Genomic DNA, 17600 nt, shown 5'->3' on the forward strand with positions numbered 1-17600 from the left:
AGTTCGTAGTTATTTTGAGTTTTACTTTAAAAATTAACCAATTATTATTATTGACGAGCAAAAAAATTAAACTTGTAAAATAATGACTATGCTTTGGGTTTTATTTTGTTGATCAAAAATAAAACTTAAGCTGTATATTTTTCTTTTTCATAAGGATTAACGACAAAATTTATAACATCCTTAATCAGTGAGTCAAGGCAAACATTTTTCAATAATTACTTTTTGATCAACAAAATAAAACTCAAAGCATAATCATTATTTTAGCTCTTGTGAGATCATCTCGTTCACACAGACGGAAGGACAGACAGACAGGGCTATATCGATTCGTCTTGACATCCTGATCAAAAATATATATACTTTATGGGGTATGCCACGACCCTTCTACCTGTTACATACATATGTACATTCGCATTTGAAAATTGAAAAAAAATTAAAAATGTTCGCCTTGACTCACCAACCCAACCAGCGAGAGGGCATATATGTATATTTAAATATATTAATTATATGTTTTGTGAGTACTTTGGAAATGAGCACATGCCTACCATCATGTAGAACCAGCCATCAGAAGTGGACAATATTGGCCCATTTTTCTTAGTATCATTAATATAGTAGAGATAATAATACCAATAAAAAAAAGCGAGCTATCCGACCATTCCGAACGAACAAACCTTTAAATCGTTTGTGTTCATTCTCCACTCTAAGCCAATATTAATACTTATCTTCCGATCGATTTTTGAAATCGCTGATCCAATGGATACAATATGTATAGTATCGTTCATCATCTAGGACCACGATATGATGCTATAACCTCACTGGCTATGATAAAAAGTTCAGTGTTTTGTCTTTCAAATGAAAGTACTTTTTATCCCCACGAACCTCGTTTTACCATCACTAGAAAAACTCACAATTTGACTGCCTTATCGGTTTTGATATCGAAATCCCACGATGAATATCGATATAGCCTATTGAAGATCGTACTTAAATAAATAATCATGTATTTGAAGTCCAAATTTTGAACGACAATATCAATTTCTTAGGCCTTAGATGTATTAGCAGTTTCAAAAGCTCATGCACATAGTTCTGTTTTTACACGGTAGGTTCCAGAAAAAGTCGTGTAAAAAGGACATTGATCATATGTTATTTTGAATCGTGCGCAATGGAATAAAGTCGTGCAACCATACATGCAATTTTTAATTTTCAAACCTACACGGTGAAACTGAATCAGGGGTATTTTTAATCAGAAAGATTAATATAAAGAAAAAATTAAAAGTCTAAATGGAGATAGAAACATACAACCTCGTTCTTGACTCAATTTTGTAGCAGATTTGACTGTGTCCTCTGATTTTAACAAGGATATCTAATTCCGCGAATTAAATTTGAAAACTGACCAAAGTTTATATTTAAGGCTAAACATCTCCGTTGCTTTGTAGGCACATAATTATACTTCAATTTTCAAACCGTTTCATTTGTATCGGTCAGATGGTTCCAAAAGAATAGGAATTTTCTCTCGCATAAAATCTTGAACCTATTTAACTGAACAGAACTGTATGAATTTTAAGAGAGTTTGCGAGCACGCCGACTCTCCAACAATCTGAGATTGTTTCATTTGTATAAGCTTATCAGTAATAGCGTTCGAAAAATATCACATAGTTGAAGGAGCTGGGGCTTATACCACTATTTTATATTGTATCTCGCTATACTTGAATTATGTACATGGAGAGAGCAACAGCAGAACCACAGTAGAATCTGAAGCCCACTTTCTAAAATGCTTAGTATTGTTTAAATTAATAATTTACCATCGGTAGAAGGAGAATTTAAAAACATTTTCGATTTTTATATTTTCTAAGAATAATACATAAGGGCATACAGTTAAAATAAGTGACAGAGATGCGGGTGCAAATGCAGTTTTAAGTGCTTCTAATGTGTCGTATGAGTTGGGTTTTGTGTTTGTGTTTGTTTTTATGTTAATGGCAATGGCAATAGTAGCTGCCAATTGTAGCTGCCATTTTAAATATGAGCTTTTGGAGCAACATCATCCGGCTTTTACAGCACCTGGCGCTGATTATGGTTCTGGGCCAGCGCGTTCAATTCCTGAGGTGTTACATATCCGCTCATGAGTCGTGATTGTGGATGTCCGTTGTTGGCAGCCCCTCCCAAATGGTCACGACTGTTGTCCAGCGCCGACATCTGCTGCTGAGCTAACGTTGGACCCGTCGCCGCACTTTTGATCAGACCAGCGCGCTCCAACTGCTCCATGGTCGTGTAGCCAAAATCGTTTATAATTGGCTTTGGCTTGTCCTGGCCACCATGCGCAGGCAGCTCACTAACTGGCGGCATGAGCTTGTGCAAGTCCGAGACCTGTACGTAGTTGCTAGAATTGAGCATGGATGGGACTGCCTGTTGTTGTTGCTGTTGCAGGCTGGGTTTTGGGGCGGGCCGAGCTTGCAGAACCTGGACGGGTACATATCCACTCAACGGCATGCCACCAGATGCCGATAGTTGCTGGAACGTTTCCATGTTCATGTCCATGGCTGGTGTAGTTGTGTTATTTAGATTGGGAAGCATATTGGCATTCGTTGCCTGCATGGAACTAGGCACTGGTGTGGACCAGTTTTTCATCTGTGTAGGCTTTATGTAGCCGTTATTGCCATTTCCGGCAGCAGCGGCAGCGTTTAGTTCCGCAACGCTAGTATAGTCGGAGGATTTCTGCTCGGCAGTTACGGCATTCTCATTCTCGAGAAAATCACGATGCATGGACATGTATGAGGGCAGTTCCGGATATGCATAGATGGCCGGGTCACTTTCATTGCAGCGTCCAGGTGTAGTGGCGGCCGATAATAACAGCTTGGCGCTCTCATTGCTGTGGGTGCTGAAATCTTGTTGCGAATTCGGTAGCCTGTATTGAGCCGAAGTGGCGCTGTCTCGAATGCAACTACTTATGCCCGAGTCCATCGAACCCATCGTACCACCCTCGCTGGCCTTCTTCAAGCTTTCCATAATGCCAGTGGGCAGCTGGCACTCTATGTTCGACATATAACGCAACTTAACATACGCCCTATGCCCACATATAATAAGGAATGTGATAACCACAATTATCTCAATTACATTCAACATTAGCTTTTGCATCGAACTATCCTGCAAGCAACTAACTCCATAGGAATGCCATTCTGACTTGTAATGACGATACCGTGCCTCATTTTGATACAACTGGATCATGTTCGTCTCCTCGTCACTTAGTTCCGAATGTGAGTTGCACGAATTCTCCGCGAACATATTCTCGCCTTCTTCAGACTCCATGTCAGCAGTATCGTCCAACAATTCCACATTCACAGCCCGCACCTGGTATTGGAACTGATTTCTGGACGTGCATTTAGGGGTGTCCAGGAAAGAGGTGCGATTCTGGCGCGGCAAAACGTAGCTAACACAACGAATGACAGACCGCTCATCGACAGTCTCGGTCACAGCCACTTCATAGTATTCAATACGACCAGCGGGTCGTATCGGGGCCGCCCAGTTCAAGGTAGTCAGCTCATTCTTGGTTGTAGGATCGAACAAGTGTGGCGGCGAAGGTACTGTAATAGAATTTAAGTGAAAGTTAGTTAAAATAGGAACTAGAAGTGGAATTACACCTCCTCAAGTCTCTACTTATATGGTCAGGAATAAATTTGGTTTACGAATGGAAAATACAGGTCTGCATGCTAAGTTGGTGTCCCTAGCTGTTTAAAAATTCTCGGTGTCCATAAAGACGGACAGAGTGATCTTTGCCCACCCACTTTACTATCAAATATCATCCGCAATTTAAAAACAACAACAAAGGGCAACTACTCTGAGCTGAATGGTATATGATCGCCGTTTTGTTTAGAAACTAAATACTTGTTTGTACATACTTTACCGAGTCTGTCATGGCGCCCCCCTTTTACGCTTTGTTTGTTTAAAAAAATATATTATATCCAACGGAAAGTGTGTGCTCCCCAAAACGCTGGATAAGCGTTCGTTTAAAAGACCTACCTCCAACTTTGGTCTGAAAATGTACGGCATCGCTGGGTTTCGAAGGGAAGAGGGTGCGCGCACTGATCCTTATCTCGTAATTGGTGTAGGCAGTCAGATTATGCAACACATACGATACCCTATTCTCATTGTTAACAAGTTCAGCGGGTGAGGCTGGCAGCTCGAAATAGTCAGTTTTGTTGTTGTGCACAAAGGTACCGTTGTATGTACGGACCACACCGTTTGTCCGAAGCGGTGGCTTCCAGCTGAGCGTGACACTGGAGTTGGTGACATTCCGGAATTCTAGCTGGCGTGGCGGCGTGGGGGCGGCCTCATCCGTGCGATTGATACGATCATCACTATACTTGCTGGCCTTCGTTTCCGAAAACATTAACATTCGAACGCCATAATAGGTGTACGGCTCCAGATTATGTATCTCGTAGACCTTCGAGTAGCGATCGCGAATGACCACTGTGGTGCAGTTGTCAGGCTTATCCTCTGATCGCTGGCAATAGGTCAAATTATACCCAGTGAGTATGACTGGACAGACGCGCTCTGTACTCCATTTTACAGTGAGAGATGTGCTCGTGACCTTATCTATGATGGGCTCCATCTTGTCCAGATCGTCGGTAATATCGCGCGTGCAGATCAGCCAATGCATGCCGGTGTTAAAGCGCTCAAAGTTAGCCGATACAGCCATGTTAAGTGTCTTCGTCTGGTCAACCTCCCTCGTAAATTCGCGAACTGTGCTGCTCACATTCTTAAAGTGTATGGATCCTTCGCACTCCGTGGGAAGTGCTGGCTTCGAATTGCACCAGAATACGGTGTAGTTAATTAGTCCATCATCATCCTCAGGCTTCTCCCAGGACAACGTAAAGCTGCTAGTACTTGGATGATACACGCTGCGAATATTTCTGGGCTTGTGTACGCGAAAATCTAGATCGCTGATTGGCGGAATTATCATGTGGCTGGCCTCAATCGAGTCGTTAACAATGTTGCTGCTTTTAATAAAAATGTCGTAATGAGCATCCTTGGTCCAATTCATAATTTTGACCGAATTCGATTCCACTTCAATTGGCGCTGGATTCCTGGAAATTGCCAAAGAGAGCAAAAATAATTTTCTATTTTAATATACATACATATGTACATATGTAATTCATATTACCATTATAAATCTATTTTCTGAGAGGGCTCCTCAAAACTTCCAAACTATAACATTTGTCTACACGAACAGGCAAAAATAGATTGGATAATGGGAGCGCGTAACTATCACATTAATGAATTATTGATTTTGTTGTTCAATTTCCCAGAACATGACCAGGATTATAACAATTAATTGAATACATACTTATATACAGAAATACATACATATGTATGTACATATTTATAGCATACAAAGGCCAAATCATTGCATAAGCTGCCCAAAGAGATTAGAATGGCCTTAATTTATTTACCAACTAATTATAATGAAGCAATCAGACAACTGAAATGTGTACTATATTTATGGAGGGGGCCTTGCATACCATATGAATTATTTCATATTAAGAAGGTATTCCTGTTAAAAGCAATCGACAAGAAATGGAAGAATTCCCCGAATTTTAAAAATAAACAATTTTGTAGAAAAAACAAAAGCGCACATCAAGTACATATGTATGTATATGTACATTGTTTATGTATATACATATATACGTATATACATACATATGTACAGACGTCATAAAGATGCGTACAAAGTGTGCAAATATGGTTGATTTTATTACATATAAATATAAATATATATATGTGTGTGTGTGTGTGCATAAACATGTGTACATTTCGGTGCATGTAGAGCCAAATTTATGCAGAAATTATGGCTCGGGAATGCTTTGGCTTCATCAATATTCAAGGAATGCATACAGATGCACATGTTTGTATGCTGTTTCTGTATTTACAAACATACATACATATACATATGTACATTTTTATGTATGGTGATTGCAGTGGAAACGTGAGGATTCCTAGAAATGCCTGCGCGCTTGTTTCTAGTTTAAAATGTACTTACACGATCGTCCCGTTTTTGCGAAACTCGCTGATAATGTACTTGAAGTCTTCACCATTCTGCTCATAGAGCTCCAATTGCTCCCAATAGACACGAACTTCCTCCTCCGAAGAATAGACGTAGAAGTTGCCTTGGGTAACATTGGGCGGTCGCCTCGGACGCTCGGCCGCCGTTCGGAAGTTGTATTTTAATGGGTCACTATATGTCGAGTTGGTCATATTACTGCGCACACGCAGCTTCAGAGAATAACTGTAGCCGGCGTACGGTAGTTTGTTTAGACACAATTTCTCCACCAGCGGATCCGTATTGTTGGGCCATTCGGGCCGCTTTAATTCCGGAAAGTTTTGCGGTTTCACAACAACATGCCAAAGCAAGCCCTTCTGATAGTTGCTGCGCCTTTCCATACCCCATGATAGACAAATAGAGTCCGACGTTTTATTGACCACTGTAAGATTGTGACCGGGACGCGCTGGAATCTGGCTCAAGTGATTGTTTATTTGGAAGGACTGCGAGATGGAGCCGAGTTTGTTGTGAATGTCCATCGTAAAATGGAAGATAGGGTCGTATTTCTTGTAATTCTCGTCAGTTATGTTGCAAGTGACTACAGGTGCAGCATCGTGATTGCAGTCCACAAAGAATTTGTAATTGGGGTTTTTCAAAGTGTAGCTGACATTGTATGATGTTAACAAATTATTGCTGGGTGCCGTAAAATTGCACACCATGTAGACGTAATCGTAGCCAATGCACCCAAAGTCAGTAACCTCAAGTGGCTTAGTGCCGATATAGACTCGAGACGGCATGATAGCAAACTTGCGGCACTTGCACATATATTCATCCTGCTGTTCAGCTGCATTGTGCGCCATAAAAAGAATGGTCGTCTCATTTATTTTTTGTATATGCGGCTCTCCTTTGAAAATCTTCTCGGTATGGCGCGCCTGGAAATACAACTCTTGCACATCACAGGATTCAGAGCTCTTTTGCTCTAAATGCGTTTTATTAATGCTGCAGCTGATGTTGAAATCCCCACCGACAACCTGCTCAACACTGCTGGGGACAACCCAGCCAGGCTGGCTGTGCTGGATGCTCTGCGCATGTTGGCTGTGTAAGCAAAGGGCAACAAATATGGCTAGTTTGATAGTGCAAATGTGCATTTCTCGCATCAAACTATATATATTTTGTATCTTTTAGATATGTCGTTTCGTTAACAATTTGTTTTGAATACACACACTTGCACTTTTACGTGCACGCTACCTAATACACTGACGCACGCACACCTTTCCACCTGGCACTTGTTGGTATTGGTACGAATTCTCGGAAACCGTTTATAAGAATTCCAGGAACTGAATAAATGACATTTCGATTCCAACGAACTTACAATCCACCTAATTGAAAATCATATTGATTAACGGGCATTAATTAATATGCTTTTGTCAATTTTTATGTTTGTTTGTAAATTTGTAGTATTTAATAGGCTTCCGCGCGACCTTTTTACTATATTAATAAGTGGTGTTTTGCGTCTGCACTACAACAACAGTGTTGTGGCTATATGCAGCTCACAGTATCTTAGCATCGGTAATCGACTCTTTTTAGCCATACTTGTTGAGCAAGCCTGGGTACACTCGCGGCTATTCGATACATTTTGGTCATAGTCGATAAATTTGTCATCAGTATACTTTGAGTTGTCACATTTTCACTTTACACATTTGGCAGCACTGTTTCTATTTAATTGGGTATGTGTGTGAGTGTGTGAGAAGTGACGAATTACTTTTCATCAAATGGAAATATAAACACGTACATGTATATTTTCTAAAATTTTATTAAATTGTGTAAACTTAAGGAGAGAAAAATAGTTCTTGTAAACTTCTAAAATGGCGGAAGGCGGCAGCAAACGCATAAACGTGGTGGTGAAAACACCAAAGGATAAGAAAACCGTTGAAGTTGATGAAGATTCTGGAATAAAAGATGTGAGTACCCGTGTCCGTATCCGTGGTTGGCTATATGCTGCATGAATATGAATGGTTGGAGTAGTGCTCTCGGTGCTTCTGGTGCTAGTACTGGCCCTGTATTGTAAGACAATACAAGAGAGCAAATAAACATGTGATTAAAATGAAATGCATTTTTCCACGGGGTAGCAAAGTGCAAATGTTGCTTGCCGTGTGTAGTCTGTCTCCAAGTGATTGTGTACGTATGTATTTGTGTGCACACGTACATGCGTGCATATGTTCATGTGTATGTAAATGCATGGAAATATGGCAAAAAGGCCAAGCACGTCACTTAATGGACATGGACAACAATATTTCGATAATCCATGAAAATTTACTACAAATGTATATGTATGTATTTTTTTGTTTTGTATTTCTCAGTTCAAAATTCTGGTCGCACAAGAGTTCGAGGCAGAGCCTGAGCAATTGGTACTTATTTTTGCCGGTAAAATAATGAAAGACACGGACACGCTAAAGATGCACAATATCAAGGACAATTTGACAGTGCATCTAGTGATCAAGGCACCAACTCGCACCAATGATACACCCGCCCGTGCGCCAGCCGATGTCCGACAAACACCATTCGGTCTCAATCAGTTTGGTGGCTTGGCCGGCATGGAGGCCCTGGGTGCTGGCTCGAATTCGTTTATGGATCTACAGGCGCGCATGCAAAATGAGCTATTGAATAATGGCGATATGTTGCGCTCACTAATGGATAACCCTCTGGTGCAGCAAATGATGAACAATCCGGAAACCATGCGTCAGCTGATCACCTCGAATCCTCAAATGCAGGAGCTGATGCAGCGGAATCCAGAAATATCACACATGCTAAACAATCCCGATCTGTTGCGCCAGACCATGGAACTGGCACGCAATCCATCTATGCTACAGGAACTAATGCGCTCTCATGATCGTGCAATGTCGAATCTGGAGTCGGTGCCAGGAGGCTATAGCGCTTTGCAGCGTATCTATCGCGACATTCAAGAGCCAATGATGAATGCAGCTACCGAGTCGTTCGGTCGCAATCCGTTTGCTGGTTTGGTCGACGGCGGTGGTGCCGGTAACGCAGGTGGAGTCAATCCACAACAGGGTACCGAGAATCGCAACCCTTTGCCTAATCCCTGGGGTGGCACTGGCAATCGCACGGGAGGCGCACAGTCTAACAATAGCGGAACCGGTGGCGCCGGATCAAACAATCGCACTGGCGACATGCCACCCAACAACATACTCAACACACCGGCAATGCGAAGTATGTTACAGCAAATGGCTGACAATCCGTCACTTATGCAGAATTTGCTCAATGCTCCTTATACGCGCTCCATGATGGAGTCGATGTCGCAGGATCCGGAGATGGCTTCGCGTTTGCTCAGCACTAGCCCGCTACTGGCCAATAATCCCCAGCTACAGGACCAAGTTCGCCAAATGATGCCGCAGTTTATGTCACAAATGCAGAACCCCGATGTCATGGGTATGCTAACCAATCCGGATGCCCTCAATGCCATACTACAGATACAGCAGGGCATGGAGCAGCTGCGCACCGCTGCGCCAGGACTTGTGGGCACTCTGGGTATACCGCCGCCACCGCCGGGAAACACTAACACTGCAGATCCGGCCAGCGGTGATGGTAATCCAGCCAGCACCAATGCAACTAGCACCAATACGACTTCGACAACTACAACACCAGGAAACGCCAGCACAACCACACCAACTCTGGCGCCGGGTGGTGGTCCAAATGCGCAGCTCTTCAACGATTTCATGATGCGCATGCTTAACGGCATGTCGAGCAATGCGGATAATACACAGCCGCCGGAGGTGCGCTATCAGTCACAGTTGGAGCAACTGGCCGCCATGGGATTCGGCAATCGTGAGGCAAATTTGCAAGGTGAGTGCTTGACAGATCGTAAATCCAAAGTCCACATGATTTTGTTTAACGCCAAGAAAATTATATTGGTGTTTGATGATCTCCATCAAGATTCCTACGTTTGCGAAAAATAATATCTTCCGCAGTAGTTGAAACTTTTTTATATCATCTGGGGTCAATGTTAAACCAGTTCAGTTATTTCCAAGGGACTCAGTTGATATCTTTGATTGAAAAGATCGTAACTGTTTTATATACTTTCCTTATTTAGTAATTGCAATTAAAGAACATATAAGGGGAAGCCAGAAATTAAAGCATATTCTATCTTAATATTAATTATATTCTTCTCTTGCTCTAACCCACTGTCTCTCTCTTTCTGTTTCTCCACAGCTCTTACTGCAACATTCGGAGACATAAATGCTGCCGTAGAGCGCTTGTTAGCCCTAAATCAATTGTCTTTGAGTTAACACAGTTAAGCAAACGCCCAATATAACTTTGTATACTGTCTCTACAAGGAAAGTGATGGTTATGCATATACCAGGGAAAAACTATGCAAAATCCACGCTGCTATCAAATTTACCATGAAAGGAAATACCTTGAATCCTATAAGAAGCAACACACAAAAAACAAAAATTAATAATTTCACGTATGCACAGACATAATTGCACGGTCTGCACCTTTGCCCAACGCCTGAAGCAGAAGGCGTAAAGGAAAGATCCATCATACATATAAACGAATCACATTTGCTATTCACCAAACGATGCCCAATCCCGCGCAAACAAGAGACCCCAGATTTTCACACATCAATACATCCTATATTACAAATTTCATTGAACGGCAAACTTAAGATTTTGAGCAAATTTTTGTTAGTTTTTTTTTTGTTTTTTTTTCCTTGAAATTTTTCAAATGTTTAAAGAATGAAACTATTAAAGCGGAAATGAGTGAACTAATTAACAAACGTATACAGACACTTTAATGGGCAACTATTTAGGAAAAACTGTGACAACAAAAACGAAAACACACACACCACACCATAAACAATTCATAAGTTTGTAAATTTAAATGTCTCTGTAAATTTGTTTATCGTTTTCTTTTTAAGAATTGTTCTTTAACTATGTCTTTGTGCAGTGTTGCTAAGGAGCTGATCAAATTTTGGGTTAATTAAGTACTACCTACATATGTATGTATAGATTGGACTTTAAGCATAAACCATACCAATGGTAGCGGCGGTGTATGGATGCAATGGATGATGTTGTTATAAAATCTAAACTTTTATTTTATGCTTATAATACATATATATATATGTAAACGTACATACATATGTACATGAAAAAATAAGTAAACATTTATAAAAAATATTCCATGGTGTTACAAAAAAGACGTAAACTATTTAAACAAAAACGAAGAGAAATACAAAAACAATTCCTCTGCAAACATTGCTTTAGTTGTCATTGTACGATGGACGGACTCTGGGGCGGCTAGTCAACCCATATACATATGTATGTATGCACGTATTGGCCGACCAGATACCGCCCATAGGAACCTTATATACCAATATACATATACATTAAATATACTATATAAAGCTGAGCAACGTAAATTTAAAATACATTAATTACACTTACCTCTATTTTTCTCTCTGTACGAGTTCTTGTGTTTATCAATATTACATATACGAAAAATATAACTACCTACATACATATGTACATATATCTGTATGTATGAATGTATGTGTACATAAATAAGTGCATAATATGCGTTTGTCGCCAGCTGATGAGAGAACTACAAACTACATCCAATGTAGACTAGGCATATCATCAAAAGGCTCTCTGGCGATATTCACGGTGCCGACCCAGACGGGCAAACCCAAACAGACAGCAAAAAGCCAAAACTTTTCCACATTTATGCAATGCTTGATGGGCCGTGGAATTCCTGGTTGTAGAAATGATCGATATCGGCCCATTACATTTATGGGCTAGCATATCATATTTTTTTTTCTTTTTTTTTTACAAAAGGTGAAAGCTCTAGTTCTTATTTTGAAACGCGTAACGGACAATCTGGCCTTGCATAGATGTGGGCACAGTAATGGGCAATTATGTATGTACGATTACGATATTGCGGATAGACGGGGCCTAAGCAGCCACAATCATACGCATAGCATAACTATGTTAATTTGTGTATTGAATATAAAAAAGGAGTAAAAAACGAAATAAAAAATCAAATAATTGTAAATGGTCACATGTTTGAAGAAATTAAATATCTTTAGAGAACTTGTGCGTTTCATTCGGTTCCGTTTTTCGAATCAATCTGGACAAAGGCATCAAATACATGCTGGGCATCATACTAAGTACAACTTTGAAAATAAGAGTTCAAGGAAAACGGCAGACATTCTAGTAAATTAGTTTACCTTTATAAGTATTAAAATGTGTAGCAAACGCTAAACAGAGACCTACGAAAAACTATTTTGTTTCCCCAAAAGTTTCCCAGCGATATGTACATATATAACCAGTGCCCGACATGCTTGCTGTAATCAAAAAATATAAAGCAACTTTGAGCGTTTAACGCTTCGATCTACGAAAGGAATCCAATAATGTATCCATATCTAGGAATAAAAACTCCATTCCAGCTTGGGCCTGCCAAATTGGCTTTTACTTTTAATTGTGCTTTAGAATTGTGGCCTGGATACAAAAACAAAGCTTTTGCCACACTATCTAGATTATTAAAGAATTTTTATGATATTACTAAAAGATAAAACGGTTACCACAACGAACTAACGCTGACACACTCAAATAAATACAAATATAGGTATACAAGAGACGTTTTATACGAAATTGACCGACCGCTGAGATAATTGTCTGCTAAAGCAATCAACCATATCCTTTACTACGATGCAGGTTGCTAAGTAGAAAGGGGACAAATCTGTACAATATTTAGTTTCTTCAACTTTGTTATTTATGCAATTGTAATTGAAGCTCTTTCGTATGTGATCTCCACGATCTTAGTTTTCCATGCATATTTATTCTCGGCATTGTTAGAAGAAAACAATTTCTGTTGCTCATCGCTGAAAACACTTGTACGACTGAGTCAAAATTCATCTGTTCTATAATATATTACGAGTACAGCTGATAACGAAGGTGTAAAATTACCATTATCGTCTTTAAATTTGGAGTCGATCCATTAGTTCGTTATATTTCTTGAAAATAAGTGTTTGACAGTATGATATGCGACGGTTTCAACAGAAAGTTAACATTTTTACAGGGGACGGGGTCAAGGCCAATTACTTTTAGACAGATCTTGCATTTATATAATAGATATATACATACATACATAGATCTCTATTTATAGGCTATAAGGCACCTACATTCGTTTAAGGTTACTTATCATTCACATTCAATTTAATGTTGATAATAGTCTTGTGTATTCCATGATGTGGTCAGTGTACGGTCATAGCTCCTCAAAGAAGGCGACACGCGCCTTTGTTGAGCCCGACTTGAGTTTTTTGAGCGTTGAGTATTTGTTTTCGCCAGCCTTAATTTGCGCCTCGCTCAATATGTCTAGATTACTCTGATTCTCTTCGATCTTGTGCGGTGCAATTTCGCTGCGTAACGTTTGCAGCTGCTGGACCTGCTTCTTCGACTTCCGTAAGTATTCCATATGACTCCGTTCAATCTCATTGGTAATCTGCTCCATTTCGTTGTCAGTGAGTATGAACTCTTTGGGTTCTAAATCATCAGATATGTTGCTTGAATTGTCGCCCATTATGTTGTAGTGTGATGCGGATGTAGTTAAGTCAGCGCCTCCGGCCGTCTCTATGTCATTGGTGGAGATGCTGTTGGTCAGAGAGGGTGTGGAGATGGCCGCGATGCTTGACGATGTATGTACTGCATTCGAGACAGTGGATGTGGTCAGCAGACTGTCCGTGGAAGACTTGCGACCGCTGTTGAGAAAGTTTAGCAGACGCGCAGTCGCCTCTCGTTCCGCCATTTTGGCACAAATGAGCTCCTTTCTGAGTTTTTCCGTCTCTGCTTCCCGTTTGTCGTTCTCTACTGTCAGCTGATGGACATAGAAGTCGGCATCGCGTATCTTCTTTTCCAGATCGTGCTTTTCGCGCTCAATTTTCATTTGGCGTTCCCTCAGACGATCCATTTCGGTCTTGAAATGATTCGCTTTGCATTCAGTCAGCTGCATTTGCTCCTCATTTACACGACTCTTTTCAAAATATAGCTCCTTGGTTTCCTCAGAGCGACGCTATAAATAACAATGATATGAGGGTCTTTGGAGTGAACATCAATATACACCTACCAGTGCGTCACTAGCCATTCGCATCTCGTCCTGCAAATGCTCCAGCCGCTTCTCAAGCTCGAAGCGATCATGCTCCGCCTTCTCGCGCAGCTTCTTTTCGCGTATGAATTTCTTTCGCTCGATCTGACGACGTTGTTTCTCCTCCTTCGCCTGTGCCTTCATTTGTTGTATCTCCATGGTGTCCGGCTTTCGCCGTCGCATGTATAGATCGTGATTGCCCTTGCACAGATCCAGTATCTGTGGCATGGTGCAAGGTGGGAGCTCATTTAATATAAACTAATAGAATGGGGCTTTCACTTGCACATACTCACCATTTTGTTTATGTGTAGGTCCTGCGAGTAAAATATGAAGCTAGAAACTTTGGCGTCCACTAGCCGTATCGTAAACTTCTTGTCATCGAAGCTGACGTGTCGTATTTCATTCCATTGGAACGTTGTCTTTGGCGTTAGCTTGTCACGTTCATCGTAGATGTTAAGCCCCACAGCCGTGACTCCAAGCCACAATTTGGTTTTGTTCTTATTCTGTGTGGATGGCATGTTAACACAATTAACATACATGCTTCGTACATACTATCTATGTATGTACATACATATGTATATACACTTTTTACACACCGTAATAGGAAAATAATTAACACCATACATATCTAGATCCTGTGCGATTTTCAAATACTCCATTTCCACCTCGTCTCGCGTCATGGGTTCATGGTCCATATACCTACAAATAAAAGAATAAAGGGGCTTTCATTACAAGTTATAGACGCTGGTTGCCGCAACGCGCTCACCAGGTTTTGATGCGCTCCTCCCACATCTCCGGCGTCATTTGATATTGATCTGTGACGCCCTTTGGCAAGAGCTCGCCGCCAGCCAGCATGCCATCTTTGTAGGTCTCGTAGTCGTAGGGTCCATATTGAACATGCACAGCATAGGAGGCCAAAAGCACGGATGCCTCTGGACGACAGTAGATGTCCATCGACAGTATGCTCTGTTTCACTTGCAGAAAGAATAGATGCTGGGTAATCTCTTGTATCAGCTCTTCGCTGACATTTTCGGGAAAGAATTTCGCATAGAAACTGAAGACATAGAAATTGTTGTTGGAGTGCAATTCAACACGCTGATCCTTAACCTTCTTGTCCATTTTAAGCCAGGACACATTGCTGCGCGTGTCCACATACTGAAGTCCAAAGTACCACGACTCTCGCAATCCAATTGTACGGCAAACGAGATCAAAGAGATCCTGGCCAGTGGCGCGCTGCTCCAACTCGAACTCCAACTCAGAGTCAAAAGTACTCACACGCACTGACAGGGAGCGATTCTTTTTCGAACCAAATGGGCTCATGGTGATTAATATTTATGGTGTAGCCAATTAGACTTGTTGCTCGCTATCTTATGATGTGTTGTTGTTACTGTTGCTTTTGTTGCTGCTACTCCTGAGTTTCGTAGTCGTCGTACCTCTCCAACATTTCCAATCGCACATATTGCACTCACTCTTTGTTAATGTACTCGAAATTGACTTTTTATAATTCTTTTAATTGCCATGAATATATTAATATTAATAAATAATATGATAAGCTAACGTTACAGTTACAAAATTCGACAAGAATAAAAATGCGAGCGTATAAATAGCAACAACAAAGAATAATGTGTGTGTGCGTGTAATTTGCAGCCAATCGGTCTGTCTGTCATACTTGTGTGTGTGAGTGTTGCGTATGGATGAGAGCGCAAGAATGAGAGACCGACATTTTTACTGTCAAATTTGATACAACAACACGAGGCACCGTGGTGAAAGAACACAATGAATATGAGCTCACCAAATACGCATATCTGACTCCCAATGAGATACCAAACGATAAATTGAATTTGTTTTTTCTAGAAAAAAAAATGCATAGAACTATTTATTAATAGTATTGCCTCATACATATGTATGCATATTTTTATATTCTATATAAATTATTTAATTCGTCGTTCTCTATTAAAGTCCCTCTAATGTGCAGTTCTTGAAAGGTGTTTTGTGGCATAGAATCACTAATGGTGTATTTATATTATGTTGCTTAATATTACACTTGAGTTGTCATTATTACAAATGTACATATATATGTATGCATATATGTACATACATACATATGTTAATGCTTATCATACCAAGTTGAGTGAGGATGTATGTATGATGATTGACTATGTACATATAAAAATAAATAAAACAATTTCATATGTATTTGGAACAAAAACAATTTCAAAATATAAGCCTTGTTTACAAATTTAATGAAAAAAGTAATGTGCAACTTGAATCATGAACATTAATTTAGAATTACAACCAATATGTATGGATGTGTGCATGAACGTATGTGATGAATTATGTATATTTATGCATTTTTAGAATTTGAGATTCATTTCATTGGCACTGTGAAAATAAAATTACAATTAATTTTCTACAATGCGTGTGAAGAAAATGTATTGAAGGTTCATTTATTTTAAGGCAGAGCTGTGCGCCTTTACTGTTTGTCCTCAGGATATAGGATATTTATTTTCAAGCACACATATGTATGCATATATTGCTAAATGTTTTTGCATTCTACAAATACTATGTGTATACATACATACATATGTATGCAATGCACGATAAGTACATACAATTACGTCTCACAGCTCTATTTTCAAGTAATATGTTTTTTGTAGTTGTATGTACAATTATATCCTGCCGTATCTTGCAACTTAAAATAGCAATGGTTGTTTTTATGTGTATTTACGTATCTATGTCTATATATTCTAATGAGTGTTGCGTTTGAGACGCTCAACGTGCAAGTCATACAACATCTTGTTTTTCTCATAGTAATAGGGGTTTTGATCAGCATTCAGCTCCGGATTGTATTCATACTCATACCGAGTGCCATCTGAACTGAGTACTGCAACCGTCTCAGCTTGTCCACCTGCAATCGGTGGTACTATGTAGTTATTGTTGTCATTGCTTAGAGTTGGAATGCTGCAACTGCTGCTACTACTACTATTTCCATCGTCGTAGTTCAAATGCAAATTGTTGATTCGTTTGGAGAGCGGTGTGGACTCACATGGCAGATCATCTTCACGACTACGTTTTCTAAGACAGGAACATACAATAAAAATTTTTAATATTTGGCAAGTTCAGGCCTTTTTAGCAAATTCATAAATTTCATTCAAATTTAGGAGTGCTTCAAATAAATTGCTGGTCACTGTATTGATGGCGATTATCTTTGGTATCACCTTCTGCCGAGGGGTATTGGATTATATGGTGAAACACTGAACAGCCATAAGTACCTCGTCTTTATAAATCCAGCCATTTCGATGACATTTCTTTTTAAAATAGACCTCCCAACAAAATTGCTAGTTGCCTTATTATTGTTCTATTGTGGCACTTCTATTTCTAGTCTTTTGCTTTTTGACAACTACTATCGACAAGA

At 40.0% G+C, this 17600-nt stretch overlaps 4 protein-coding genes across 4 annotated transcripts; 1 reads left to right on the forward strand and 3 right to left on the reverse strand.

Annotated features, from left to right (window-relative positions):
* Window positions 1-1813: 1813 nt before the first annotated feature.
* LOC115627210 (cytokine receptor-like) lies at window positions 1814-7536 on the reverse strand. Its single transcript, XM_030522830.1, has 3 exons — window positions 6029-7536; window positions 4009-5075; window positions 1814-3572 (listed from the first exon to the last, which is right to left on the reverse strand). Exons 1-3 carry the CDS (start codon window positions 7183-7185, stop codon window positions 2044-2046), a joined length of 3753 nt encoding a protein of 1250 aa, XP_030378690.1. The 5' UTR covers window positions 7186-7536; the 3' UTR covers window positions 1814-2043.
* Window positions 7537-7764: 228 nt separating this feature from the next.
* On the forward strand, window positions 7765-12097 carry LOC115627186 (ubiquilin-1). Its single transcript, XM_030522789.1, has 3 exons — window positions 7765-7989; window positions 8389-9889; window positions 10256-12097. The coding sequence occupies exons 1-3, from the start codon at window positions 7894-7896 to the stop codon at window positions 10330-10332; spliced, it is 1674 nt and encodes a 557-aa protein (XP_030378649.1). The 5' UTR covers window positions 7765-7893; the 3' UTR covers window positions 10333-12097.
* Window positions 12098-13021: 924 nt separating this feature from the next.
* LOC115627094 (moesin/ezrin/radixin homolog 2) lies at window positions 13022-16007 on the reverse strand. The gene is made up of 5 exons (XM_030522647.1): window positions 14952-16007; window positions 14782-14884; window positions 14479-14688; window positions 14168-14404; window positions 13022-14113 (listed from the first exon to the last, which is right to left on the reverse strand). Exons 1-5 carry the CDS (start codon window positions 15503-15505, stop codon window positions 13310-13312), a joined length of 1908 nt encoding a protein of 635 aa, XP_030378507.1. The 5' UTR covers window positions 15506-16007; the 3' UTR covers window positions 13022-13309.
* Window positions 16008-16615: 608 nt separating this feature from the next.
* LOC115627288 lies at window positions 16616-17584 on the reverse strand. Its single transcript, XM_030522919.1, has 2 exons — window positions 17458-17584; window positions 16616-17260 (listed from the first exon to the last, which is right to left on the reverse strand). Exons 1-2 carry the CDS (start codon window positions 17478-17480, stop codon window positions 16933-16935), a joined length of 351 nt encoding a protein of 116 aa, XP_030378779.1. The 5' UTR covers window positions 17481-17584; the 3' UTR covers window positions 16616-16932.
* Between the last annotated feature and the right edge of the window lie 16 nt (window positions 17585-17600).

Source organism: Scaptodrosophila lebanonensis, unplaced genomic scaffold (genome assembly GCF_003285725.1).
Source record: "Scaptodrosophila lebanonensis strain 11010-0011.00,11010-0021.00 unplaced genomic scaffold, SlebRS2 tig00000092-arrow-pilon, whole genome shotgun sequence".
In the NCBI taxonomy this organism is placed as follows: Eukaryota; Metazoa; Arthropoda; class Insecta; order Diptera; family Drosophilidae; genus Scaptodrosophila; species Scaptodrosophila lebanonensis.